Raw genomic sequence first — 12,824 nt, 5'->3', positions numbered from 1 at the left:
ACAGAGCCAGAAAACACAAATCAGATTTTACAAATCAAGACTTATTTCAGGTTTTTAACACTTAAATTAGACACAAATATCCAAATATTGCGTCCACAAAACTAGTCCTTAAATCCTCTCCAAACACCTTTAAACATAACACAATCGATTTTGATTCACCATATAGCATTTTATGACAACAAACTTTTGTTTTATTTAAAAGTAAATGTTGTAATGCATGACAGAACCAGAGAATACAAGTAATTTAGCTGAAAACACATTTAGAACAGTGCTGTATTCATAACATATCCCAGAGTAGGAATGCTGCTGATCCAGGGTCAGGTCCCCCCATCCATTTATTGTTATTCATTGCAATCTTAAAAGGCTAAACTGATCCTAAATCAGTTCCATAATAGGCTAAGACTAGTCACTGACAAACAGAAATGAAGAGTAAAGGTATCCAGTTTTCTTTCTATGTAAAGGAATGTACCACTGAGCAAGATATGCTTGGATGCTGTTTTTAAGTCTCTGTTGTGTTGATGTCAGTAGAGTACAGCAGTGAGACTACAGTAGTGTACACTCACAACTATACAGTTGTGAGTATTGAATATACTACACTTAGAGTTGGCCAGTGCAGAATATGAAACAGACTGGCCACCAGGTTATGCTAGGCAGAGAGATACTTTTGGACTGGTTTCTGCGGTTATGCTAGGCAGAGAGATACTTTTGGACTGGTTTCTGCGGTTATGCTAGGCAGAGAGATACTTTTGGACTGGTTTCTGTGGTTATGCTAGGCAGAGAGATACTTTTGGACTGGTTTCTGTGGTTATGCTAGGCAGAGAGATACTTTTGGACTGGTTTCTGCGGTTATGCTAGGCAGAGAGATACTTTTGGACTGGTTTCTGCGGTTATGCTAGGCAGAGAGATACTTTTGGACTGGTTTCTGCGGTTATGCTAGGCAGAGAGATACTTTTGGACTGGTTTCTGCGGTTATGCTAGGCAGAGAGATACTTTTGGACTGGTTTCTGCGGTTATGCTAGGCAGAGAGATACTTTTGGACTGGTTTCTGCGGTTATGCTAGGCAGAGAGATACTTTTGGACTGGTTTCTGCGTAGTCAAGGCCTGAGTCGGTCAGCCAGCCAGCCAGTCAGTTGGTCAGTCAGTTCCTTCAGTCAGTCCTCTTGTCATTGTGTTGGTCTCTGAGGAAGAAGGCAGGGCTTGTGACACAGCGGTAGCAGAGGGCTTGGGGTACGATGGCATACAGGGCGTTGACTAATAGAAAGACCAGCTGGCTGTCAGCTGGTACTCTGTAGGAGAACGGTGTCCGCGTGTGGAGAGATGCACCGATGTGGGAGAACTGGGCCTGAGGAGGAGAGAAGACAAGATAAGACAGAGAGAGTATAAAAACAAGAAGTGGAGGGGTAGAAAGAAAGAGGGAGAAGGTGAGGAGAAAGAATGAAAGATAAATGAAGGATCCGCTTTGACAATCTCAACATGAAAGCTGGAAGATACACTAGAAAAGCTGGATTTCTTGGTACGCATCTGGTATTCAGAAACTTTTCTTCTATATACTGTACAAGCTACCATACGTCTTCTATGAACCCTGTACCATAGCATAGACCTACACTCTCCTGAGCTGTTCACTGTCATATTCTGTCAGTATCATGAGTGGAATATCTCTCCACTATCAATCTCTGAACTGGGCCTATTTCCCTGTAGCCTACTGCTGTCATTCCTAGCATGGAGAGGCATTGAAACAAGATGTATGAGCCTGTCTGTCTGTCTGCTTGTCTGTGTCTGTCTGCCTGTTTTCCTGCTTGTCTACCTGCCTGTTTTCCTGCTTGTCTGTCTCTGTCTGTCTGTCTGTCTGTCTGTCTGTCTGTCTGTCTGTCTGTCTGTCTGTCTGTCTGTCTGTCTGTCTGTCTGTCTGTCTGTCTGTCTGTCTGTCTGTCTGTCTGTCTGTCTGTCTGTCTGCCTGCCTGCCTGCCTGCCTGCCTGCCTGCCTGCCTGCCAGTCTGTCTGTCTGTCTGTCTGTCTGTCTGTCTGTCTGTCTGTCTGTCTGTACACACACTCGGCCTCTCTCTACCTCTATATTTAGCCTGGCTAGGCAACGTGCCTGCTGTGTCGAAAGATGGGCCCAGCTTTTGTCTCTCTTGGGACTGATGGCACAGGACAGCCTACTGGCTTCACAACAAAGCAATGGCTGCCACTCACTGTTTCGTTTGCTGCTTCCAACTACACATGTGATCTTTAAATAAGCTTTAAGTGGTACACATACACACATTTTGAGCGATCAACCAATCAATCAACCAACCAACCAACCAACCAACCAATCAACCAAAATGTATTGTACCCAAAGGGAAATAGGTCTGCAAGCAAGGTAAATCCACCTGAGAAAGAATGTCAGTCTAATGTCTATCTGTGTGTGACTAAAAGCTGATTCAATTCATCAAGACACGGTGTGATCAGTTGAATCAGGTGTGTTGTTTAGCACAATAATGGAACAAAAGCCTGCACACTGTGGGTCAGTTGCATTAGCAAATATCACCAGTCCTTGGGGATGCATCAATACTGGCCATACACAGAGCGCTCCCTGAGCCCTTGTTAGAGAGAGTACCTTAGAAACCTGGGGATTTATAGCACTAATCAGACTGTGTGTGTGTGTGCGCGTGTGTCTGTGTGTATGTGTGTGTGTGTGTGTGTGTGTGTGTGTGTGTGTGTGTGTGTGTGTGTGTGTGTGTGTGTGTGTGTGTGCACGCACTGGCCTCTGCAGTACGACAGCTTGTCCACAGGAAAACAGATGAGTTAACCATGTGCAGAGCCACAGTCATTCACATAATTTATCTAGGACAACACTGGAATTTGTATAGCTGAAATATCCCCTAGGTATAGATCTAGGATCCTCTCCCCCAACCCTAACTTTGACCTATAGTGGGGAAAATGCACAACTGACACAAGATCAGCATGTAGGAAGGGGAACTTCACCCTACTTCTTTTGAAGTAGGATTTTCATTCCAGTTATATTTCTAGGCTCCCCACTCACCTGTGCTATTGCCCCAGAGTGGACCAGAGTGAGGTCAGGCATCCACTCACACCCAGGCACGAGCAGCCCGTAGAGCGCAATGATGTAGTACGGACCGGAGTAAAGCATGTTCACTATCATCTAGGACACAGCAGAGACATAATAGGCTGCGTTTAAACAGGCAGCACAATTCTGATCTGTTTTCCACTAATTGGCCCTTTGACTAATCAGATCAGCTCTGAAAAATATGTGAAAAGATTTGATGTGATTGGTCAAAAAAAACAATTAGTGGAAAATAGATCAGAATTGGGCTGCCTGTGTAAACGCAGCTATAGAGGTTAAAAGGGGTCCTACTATATAGTTTGAGGTAAGTAGTGAGTCATGGGTAACTGCAAACATGGCGTGTGTCTGAAAGTGGGCGTGTCAACAGAAGTGGGAGGATTAACAGAAGTGGGTGTGTGGAAAGCAAATCAGCAAATAGGGCAGATTTGTTGCCACTCAAGACCTTTTTGTGTGGCTGATTGGGCGGCACGAGTCGATTGTTGATAACTGTAGCATTTTGGCTAAGACTAACCCTTTTCCTAACCTTAATCTCATTCTCCTAACCTGACACGTTAATTATCCTAACCTGCCACGTTAATTATCCTTACCTACTATATTAATTATCCTAAACTGCTACGTTAATTATCCTAACCTGCCACGTTAATTATCCTAACCTACTATATTAATTATCCTAACCTGCCACGTTAATTATCCTAACCTGCTACGTTAATTATCCTAACCTACTATATTAATTATCCTAACCTACTATATTAATTATCCTAACCTGCCACGTTAATTATCCTAACCTACTATATTAATTATCCTAACCTGCCACGTTAATTATCCTAACCTACTATATTAATTATCCTAACCTGCCACGTTAATTATCCTAACCTGCCACGTTAATTATCCTAACCTGCCACGTTAATTATCCTAACCTACTATATTAATTATCCTAAACTGCTACGTTAATTATCCTAACCTGCCACGTTAATTATCCTAACCTACTATATTAATTATCCTAAACTGCCACGTTAATTATCCTAACCTGCCACGTTAATTATCCTAACCTACTATATTAATTATCCTAAACTGCTACGTTAATTATCCTAACCTGCCACGTTAATTATCCTAACCTGCCACGTTAATTATCCTAACCTACTATATTAATTATCCTAAACTGCTACGTTAATTATTCTAACCTGGCACGTTAATTATCCTAACCTGCCACGTTAATTATCCTAACCTACTATATTAATTATCCTAAACTGCTACGTTAATTATTCTAACCTGCCATGTTATTTATTCTAACTTGCCACGTTAATTCTCCTAACCTGCCACGTTAATTCTCCTAACCTGCCACGTTAATTCTCCTAACCTGCTACGTTAATTCTCCTAACCTGCTACGTTAATTCTCCTAACCTGCCACGTTAATTCTCCTAACCTGACACATTAATTCTGCTAACCTGCCATGTTATTTACTCTAACTTGCCACGTTAATTCTCCTAACCTGCCACGTTAATTCTCCTAACCTGCTACGTTAATTATCCTAACCTGCCACGTTAATTCTCCTAACCTGCCACGTTATTATCCTAACCTGCCACGTTAATTCTCCTAACCTGCTACGTTAATTCTCCTAACCTGCTACGTTAATTCTCCTAACCTGCCACGTTAATTCTCCTAACCTGCTACGTTAATTGTCCTAACCTACCACGTTAATTCTCCTAACCTGCCACGTTATTATCCTAACCTGCCACGTTAATTATCCTAACCTGCTACGTTAATTCTCCTAACCTGCCACGTTAATTCTCCTAACCTGCCACGTTAATTCTCCTAACCTGCTACGTTAATTCTCCTAACCTGCCACGTTAATTCTCCTAACCTGCCATGTTATTTATTCTAACTTGCCACGTTAATTCTCCTAACCTGCCACATTAATTCTCCTAACCTGCCACGTTAATTCTCCTAACCTGCCACGTTAATTCTCCTAACCTGCTACGTTAATTATTCTAACCCGCGGTGCACCTGGCTATGGCCGGTCTAACCGATAATGGAGCGCTGATGTTACACCCATCGCTGTTAATCCACCTACTGATGTTAAACCCATCGCTGTTAATCCACCTACTGATGTTAAACCCATCGCTGTTAATCCACCTACTGATGTTAAACCCATCGCTGTTAATCCACCTACTGATGTTAAACCCATCGCTGTTAATCCACCTACTGATGTTAAACCCATCGCTGTTAATCCACCTACTGATGTCAAACCCATCGCTGTTAATCCACCTACTGATGTTAAACCCATCGCTGTTAATCCACCTACTGATGTTAAACCCATCGCTGTTAATCCACCTACTGATGTTAAACCCATCGCTGTTAATCCACCTACTGATGTTAAACCCATCGCTGTTAATCCACCTACTGATGTTATACCCATCGCTGTTAATCCACCAACTGATGTTAAACCCATCGCTGTTAATCCACCTACTGATGTTAAACCCATCGCTGTTAATCCACCTACTGATGTTATACCCATCGTTGTTAATCCACCTACTGATGTTAAACCCATCGCTGTTAATCCACCTACTGATGTTAAACCCATCGCTGTTAATCCACCTACTGATGTTAAACCCATCGCTGTTAATCCACCTACTGATGTTAAACCCATCGCTGTTAATCCACCTACTGATGTTATACCCATCGCTGTTAATCCACCTACTGATGTTAAACCCATCGCTGTTAATCCACCTACTGATGTTAAACCCATCGCTGTTAATCCACCTACTGATGTTAAACCCATCGCTGTTAATCCACCTACTGATGTTAAACCCATCGCTGTTAATCCACCTACTGATGTTATACCCATCGCTGTTAATCCACCTACTGATGTTAAACCCATCGCTGTTAATCCACCTACTGATGTTAAACCCATCGCTGTTAATCCACCTACTGATGTTAAACCCATCGCTGTTAATCCACCTACTGATGTTAAACCCATCGCTGTTAATCCACCTACTGATCTTAAACCCAAAGTCAAGCTGTTTATATATTCTATGTGCTAGTCTATCTGCTGTGTAGATCCTACTAAAGCATTAGGAGAAATCAGCAGGCCTCCATCCCATATGAATGTAAAGGTTGGCACCGTCTCATCTGATCTAATGATTAGACGGTGCTTTATTTCTCTTGCTAAGACACCTGCTTTGTTAGCTAACTCCCATAAGTGAAAATACATTTAAACTTTTCTTTAACAATTTCCGTGAGGAAAAACGTAACTTTAACAAGACATTTAGTATTAAACAGTGAGCGACACGCACCACATGCAAATGCAATCAAGAGTTAAAGTATCAAAGCGTCCGTTATTTAGAATGTGGTGCTGTGTTTGGTTTACAGCTGTTTTAGTGAGAGGAAAATATCCCCTCTATTTTAGACATGACAAACATATGAGTCCATCATCCATATAACAGTGTGCTCCATGGCTTGGCCTTTCCATTACTTACCTGTATTTTAGGATAGGTCGAGGGGTCCTTCAGGTAAGGCTCATATAGCTGTGTGTACTCCTGACACCACTCTGTCGGGCAGTCCAGGGCCACCTAGGCCAGACACTGTTCAATGAGTGTTACATCAGACCCAGTTGTAAACAGTTAAATGGGCCTCAAACCTTTCTTCAGCAATGAGTATAACTATAATGATCCTTTTGTAACAGAAGCTTTTTTTTTACTTTTGTAACAGAAGCTTTTATTCCTTTTGTAACAGAAGCTTTTATTCAGCTCAGAGTGACATTCAGTACCATGCTCTAACATTTTCATCCATCATCCTTCTCAGGTAGTTTTTACCTTTATTTAACCATTTAACCTTTATTTAACCCTCTTTTGCGAGGGGGACATGGCAGCCGCCACAGTAACCCATAGACCCATTAGAAGTACAACTGGCTGGCATCTGTAGTTTGGCAATGTCTCTGTGGTTCTTACCAGGCCTCTGAAGACACAGAAAAATGTAGCAGGGGCGAGGTAGATGACAAACAGAAAGTCTAGGGGCCTCTCCACTAGCATAGTCCTCTGGGCCTCATTGATACTCTGACAGAAAAAATATAGAGAGGAAAATACACCTTCATCAGCAATGTCTCTCTGTTTTAATGGATAGTGATATTGCTCAAGTCAGGATTTGTAGCTCGATGTGTGCACACCAAAAAAGCTTTGCAGGATTGAGTGAACAAAATAAAATAAAAAATTGCTACAGATTGAAATGCTTCAGATTGACATGAAAACATTTAGTCAAAAAACACTTGGCCTCTGCAAGAGGAGCCAATTCCCATTGAATTGTCTAATAATATCTGGGAACATCTATTTCTACTTTGGCATCTTTAACCAAATTCCCTGGTGGTCAATCATGGTGGATGTAAACCAGTAGGCTTGTTACTGATACATGGAGAGTGACTATGTCCCTTGCAGTGTTGCATTATAGCATCTGGTTACAATGCAATATTGTATGACCTTTGACCCTGAAGGATTGGGCTCTTACCATTGTCTGAGCCTGTCTGGTGGTGGACTGGCTGAAAACGCTGAAGCAGGCCCACACCGACACCATGACGTAGAGCATGTGGACCAGGAACAGGGGGCTCAGCTGGGTACCATACTTCCCTGGTGGGGAGAGATCAAAAAGCATGTGTGAAAATAATGTTCCTCTCTGAGGATAGACAATACATGGTCTGTCTGTCTGTACAGGGGTAAATCTCACTAGATCTGTGTGAAAATAATGTTCCTCTCTGAGGATAGACAATACATGGTCTGTCTGTCTGTACAGGGGTAAATCTCACTAGATCTGTGTGAAAATAATGTTCCTCTCTGAGGATAGACAATACATGTTCTGTCTGTCTGTACAGGGGTAAATCTCACTAGATCTGTGTGAAAATAATGTTCCACTCTGAGGATAGACAATACATGTTCTGTCTGTCTGTACAGGGGTAAATCTCACTAGATCTGTGTGAAAATAATGTTCCTCTCTGAGGATAGACAATACATGTTCTGTCTGTCTGTACAGGGGTAAATCTCACTAGATCTGTGTGAAAATAATGTTCCTCTCTGAGGATAGACAATACATGTTCTGTCTGTCTGTACAGGGGTAAATCTCACTAGATCTGTGTGAAAATAATGTTCCTCTCTGAGGATAGACAATACATGGTCTGTCTGTATGTACAGGGGTAAATCTCACTAGATCTGTATGAAAATAATGTTCCACTCTGAGGATAGACAATACATGGTCTGTCTGTCTGTACAGGGGTAAATCTCACTAGATCTGTGTGAAAATAATGTTCCTCTCTGAGGATAGACAATACATGTTCTGTCTGTATGTACAGGGGTAAATCTCACTAGATCTGTATGAAAATAATGTTCCTCTCTGAGGATAGACAATACATGGTCTGTCTGTCTGTACAGGGGTAAATCTCACTAGATCTGTGTGAAAATAATGTTCCACTCTGAGGATAGACAATACATGGTCTGTCTGTCTGTACAGGGGTAAATCTCACTAGATCTGTGTGAAAATAATGTTCCTCTCTGAGGATAGACAATACATGGTCTGTCTGTCTGTACAGGGGTAAATCTCACTAGATCTGTGCTGAGACTGATTTGCATTGTGTTCAGGGATAAAGCATATCAGCCATGCATGTTCAATAAAGTAACGGTCTAATTTTATCCATTCTTTTGAGTGTACCCACCCACAACATTTCCAGGAATGTAGACGATGACGCGCATGAGAATGGACCCCACCCAGTACAGGCCGATGGCTCTGTAGCTTGCCCTGCAAAGACAGGCAACACACACATCACAACACACACATCCCAACACACAACACACACAACACAGACATCACACATCATTACTGTGGCTCCTTGTTGTAGCCCATAGCTAGGACCTCTATGAGCTCTGGTCAGAATTAGTGCACTACACTATATCACTTTCTCACTCATCATTTTTTACCATTCATTCAGTATTATCTGTAATCAGGGTAGCATCCACATTCATGTAAAAATATACTTATATTCTTAATTACAATGAAAGTGACTCCAAAGTAATACAATACATTATTTACCATTCATTCAGGATGATCTGTAATCAGGGTAGCATCCACATTCATGTAAAAATATACTTCTATTCTTAATTACAATGAAAGTGACTCCAAAATAATACAATACATTATTTACCATTAATTTATATTGGGCACAAAATAATCTGAAACACAACAAAAAACAAAGAGCAAATGCAGGTAAAATTGCCAAATTCTTATTTTAAATGACGGCCTGGGAACAGCGGGTTAACTGCCTGTTCAGGGGCAGAACGACAGATTTGTACCTTGTCAGCTCGGGGGTTGGAACTTGCAACCTTCCGGTTACTAGTCCAACGCTCTAACCACTAGGCTACCCTGCCGCCTGAAAATATAGTCTTAACGATTCCATTGCACTTAGTTATATGGTCTTAACTTTGTGTGAGCATGAGCCAAAGGCTGAGATAACCTAATAAGGACTTATTTAGGAGTTATTACCCCCAGATAAATACAGTTGAGTGGTAGTTACTATCAATGTAAATATATGTAGGGCAACAGGTAGCCTAGCGGTTAGAGCATTAGGCCAGTAACTGAAAGGTTGCTAGATCGAATCCCCGAGCTGACAAGGTAAAAATCTGTTGTTCTGCCCCTGAACAAGGCAGTTAACCCACTGTTCCTAGGCCGTCATTGTAAATAAGAATTTGTTCTTAACGGACTTGCCTGGTTAAATGAATAAAAAACGGATTGTTTTAGCTTCCTTACCTATATGGCCTTTATAGACTCCATTGAACTTACTTATCTAGTCTTAACAGACTCCATTAAACTTACTTATACAGTCTTAACAGATTCCATTGAACTTACTTATATAGTCTTAACAGATTCCATTGAACTTACTTATATAGTCTTAATAGACCCCATTAAACTTACTTATACAGTCTTAACAGATTCCATTAAACTTACTTATACAGTCTTAACAGACTCACTTAAATGTTATTTTTCTAAACCTCTTTGGATGTGTCTCCTAAAAGGCTATAAAGTCATTGTAAAGCACATACCCCCAGGTTATAGCTGCAACCATGTGCAGGTACATGAGATAGTGGACACATCCATCCCAATAGGAGATCATGTGTCCATGGGCCGTGTTAATGTAGGGGTCTGCCTGTAATGAACATGATAAAGGTATAAAGATATATTACTATAACACTGTTAAAGTCTGCTTTCATTTGGGTTCTTCATTGCATGGGACAGTTTTCAGTTTTCATTTCTGTATTCAGTGGCATGGACTGTAGGTAGTGTGTGTGTGTGTGTGTGTGTGTGTGTGTGTGTGTGTGTGTGTGTGTGTGTGTGTGTGTGTGTGTGTGGGGGGGGTCTATACATGCGTCCATTAGGTCCATGTATGTCCGTCCGTTTGTGTGCCACAGGGATGTTTACTTGCATTTTTGAGATAAAAGGTGATGAAACCATCGATGATACTGTCCTGCTCCAGACCAATGATCAGGTTTACAACACTCAGGAATGCATACACTGCAAACACTGGCAGAACAAGAGAACACTGAATAATACAGTTCCATTTTACTTTACTTATTTTAGTTATTCTAGTCATTTAGCAGATGCTCTTACAATCAGTTCCTTCAATTAACAAACACATAACAAAATCATAGCAAAGTAAACCTTCAAAAATCAGCCAAATGAGTGGTCTAGTGTGCATAGCAAAGACAGGTACAACAGCGAAGTTAGAGCCCGTTGTGGCTCAGTTGGTAGAGCAGAGCGCTTGTAACACCATGTCCAGGATCGTCGGTTTTCCATTCCCACTGGGGCCTCCCATATCAAAATGTATGCATGCATGTAAGTCACTTTGGATATACTGTATGTATATAAAAACTAGCCTAAACCTACAAGTCTTAGTTAAAATAGAGAATACCTGCATGGGAAAACACTGGGGAATGTAGAGGAAAACGAGCCTAAACCTACAAGTCTTAGTTAAAATAGAGAATACCTGCATGGGAAAACACTGGGGAATGTAGAGGAAAACGAGCCTAAACCTACAAGTCTTAGTTAAAATAGAGAATACCTGCATAGGAAAACACTGGGGAATGTAGAGGAAAACGAGCCTAAACCTACAAGTCTTAGTTAAAATAGAGAATACCTGCATGGGAAAACACTGGTGAATGTAGAGGAAAACGAGCCTAAACCTACAAGTCTTAGTTAAAATAGAGAATACCTGCATGGGAAAACACTGGTGAATGTAGAGGAAAACGAGCCTAAACCTACAAGTCTTAGTTAAAATAGAGAATACCTGCATGGGAAAACACTGGTGAATGTAGAGGAAAACGAGCCTAAACCTACAAGTCTTAGTTAAAATAGAGAATACCTGCATGGGAAAACACTGGTGAATGTAGAGGAAAACGAGCCTAAACCTACAAGTCTTAGTTAAAATAGAGAATACCTGCATAGGAAAACACTGGGGAATGTAGAGGAAAACGAGCCTAAACCTACAAGTCTTAGTTAAAATAGAGAATACCTGCATAGGAAAACACTGGTGAGTGTAGAGGAAAACGAGCCTAAACCTACAAGTCTTAGTTAAAATAGAGAATACCTGCATGGGAAAACACTGGTGAATGTAGAGGAAAACGAGCCTAAACCTACAAGTCTTAGTTAAAATAGAGAATACCTGCATAGGAAAACACTGGGGAATGTAGAGGAAAACAGTGTAAACTCTCACCATAGAATAGAGGGTCTTTGGGTGCCTTCTTCTTGAATAGAAAGCATGCAGATATAGCCAAGATAAGAACAGTTGTAGATCCAGCGAAAAAGACTGTCTCAATGCTAGACATAAAAAATACTCAATTAATTAGGCCTAACCAGAAATAACCTGCTAAGAATCAAATCAACTAGGATACATATTACTAATGCTTTTAAACTAGATTGCATACAAGACTGCATACAAAACTACTAGGCTATAGCATCATCCACTATCTAGCATTATAAGGTTTATTAACGGCTCCAGTAAAACACATGACAACTATATTATCGACAATATCCCTACTCACCTGTTAGTGTAGATCAGAGAGTTGAAGAAAAATGAAATGGGTATTGATGTCAAGGACAAGATAAAAACTCCCGTCCCAGCAGACGCGTGCATTGCTCTATTTACACCGTCGACGCGCATAAATAATGATTTGTTACTGAAAATAAATCACAAAATGATATCTGTTAAAAACCATTAGAACATGTTGCTCAATACATTTGTATTGGGCGCGTGCTGCGCCGTACTACTATGTGCGCATCTGAATCGTATAATAAGGCTTCCTTCTCTCCCTGCCTAATTAACAATGCAGAAGTCGGGAAACCTAGGCTTAGGTTATCTGCTTTTACCTATCCATGTGTCACAGGTCAGTATGGATGAAAAGAAGGGAGCAAGGAGAGGAAGCGACTGCAAAACATTGAGATCCCCTTTCCTATGGCGCTAAATTCTATTCTGACTGCTGTCGTCGACTCATGATCCCACAAGTGGAGTTCACGTCCCTGAACATGACACGTGATCAATGGCATTTTATCATGTACATTTTGGTTGGGGCAAACAAAATAAAAAAAAGTGGGATGCAGTGTTCTCCCTGTACACCAAGGCAGAACCGTAGGATAAATAAGGGGGGCATATAAGCAGACAATGAAAGCTCTTACAATATTCTGATGATATTTTTCTAAAACAGGTTATAGGCCACATGTGCACCACCAAGTCAGA

At 41.1% G+C, this 12,824-nt stretch overlaps 1 protein-coding gene across 3 annotated transcripts; it reads right to left on the bottom strand.

Moving 5' to 3' along the window:
* Positions 1–163: 163 nt before the first annotated feature.
* On the bottom strand, positions 164–12,598 carry LOC115120293 (transmembrane 6 superfamily member 1-like). 3 transcript variants are annotated; one of them, XM_065012205.1, is made up of 11 exons: positions 12,458–12,597; positions 12,133–12,267; positions 11,805–11,908; positions 10,514–10,615; positions 10,138–10,237; positions 8,757–8,839; positions 7,562–7,680; positions 7,012–7,116; positions 6,541–6,633; positions 3,023–3,142; positions 164–1,342 (listed from the first exon to the last, which is right to left on the bottom strand). In XM_065012205.1, exons 1-11 carry the CDS (start codon positions 12,463–12,465, stop codon positions 1,148–1,150), a joined length of 1,164 nt encoding a protein of 387 aa, XP_064868277.1. In that variant the 5' UTR covers positions 12,466–12,597; the 3' UTR covers positions 164–1,147. The 3 variants fall into 3 exon arrangements, with proteins under 3 accessions (XP_064868277.1, XP_064868276.1, XP_064868275.1); XM_065012204.1 differs by lacking the exons at positions 10,138–10,237; positions 10,514–10,615 and having other exon boundaries at positions 12,133–12,594; XM_065012203.1 differs by lacking the exons at positions 164–1,342; positions 3,023–3,142; positions 6,541–6,633; ... (3 more) ...; positions 10,138–10,237; positions 10,514–10,615 and having other exon boundaries at positions 10,687–11,832; positions 12,458–12,598.
* Positions 12,599–12,824: the final 226 nt, after the last annotated feature.

The sequence above is a fragment of the Oncorhynchus nerka genome, linkage group LG27 (assembly GCF_034236695.1).
Source record: "Oncorhynchus nerka isolate Pitt River linkage group LG27, Oner_Uvic_2.0, whole genome shotgun sequence".
Lineage (NCBI taxonomy): Eukaryota > Metazoa > Chordata > Actinopteri > Salmoniformes > Salmonidae > Oncorhynchus > Oncorhynchus nerka.
The sequence above is the reverse complement of the archived record's forward strand: the minus strand, read 5'-3'. Positions and strand labels throughout refer to the sequence as shown.

Coding starts and splice junctions, on each gene's coding strand:
- LOC115120293 (XM_065012205.1), bottom strand. Junction 10,238..10,513: donor CTTTTATCTCAAAAATGCAA/GTAAACATCCCT, acceptor CATTACAGGCAG/ACCCCTACATTAACACGGCC. Junction 3,143..6,540: donor CGACCTATCCTAAAATACAG/GTAAGTAATGGA, acceptor GCTGTGTCCTAG/ATGATAGTGAACATGCTTTA.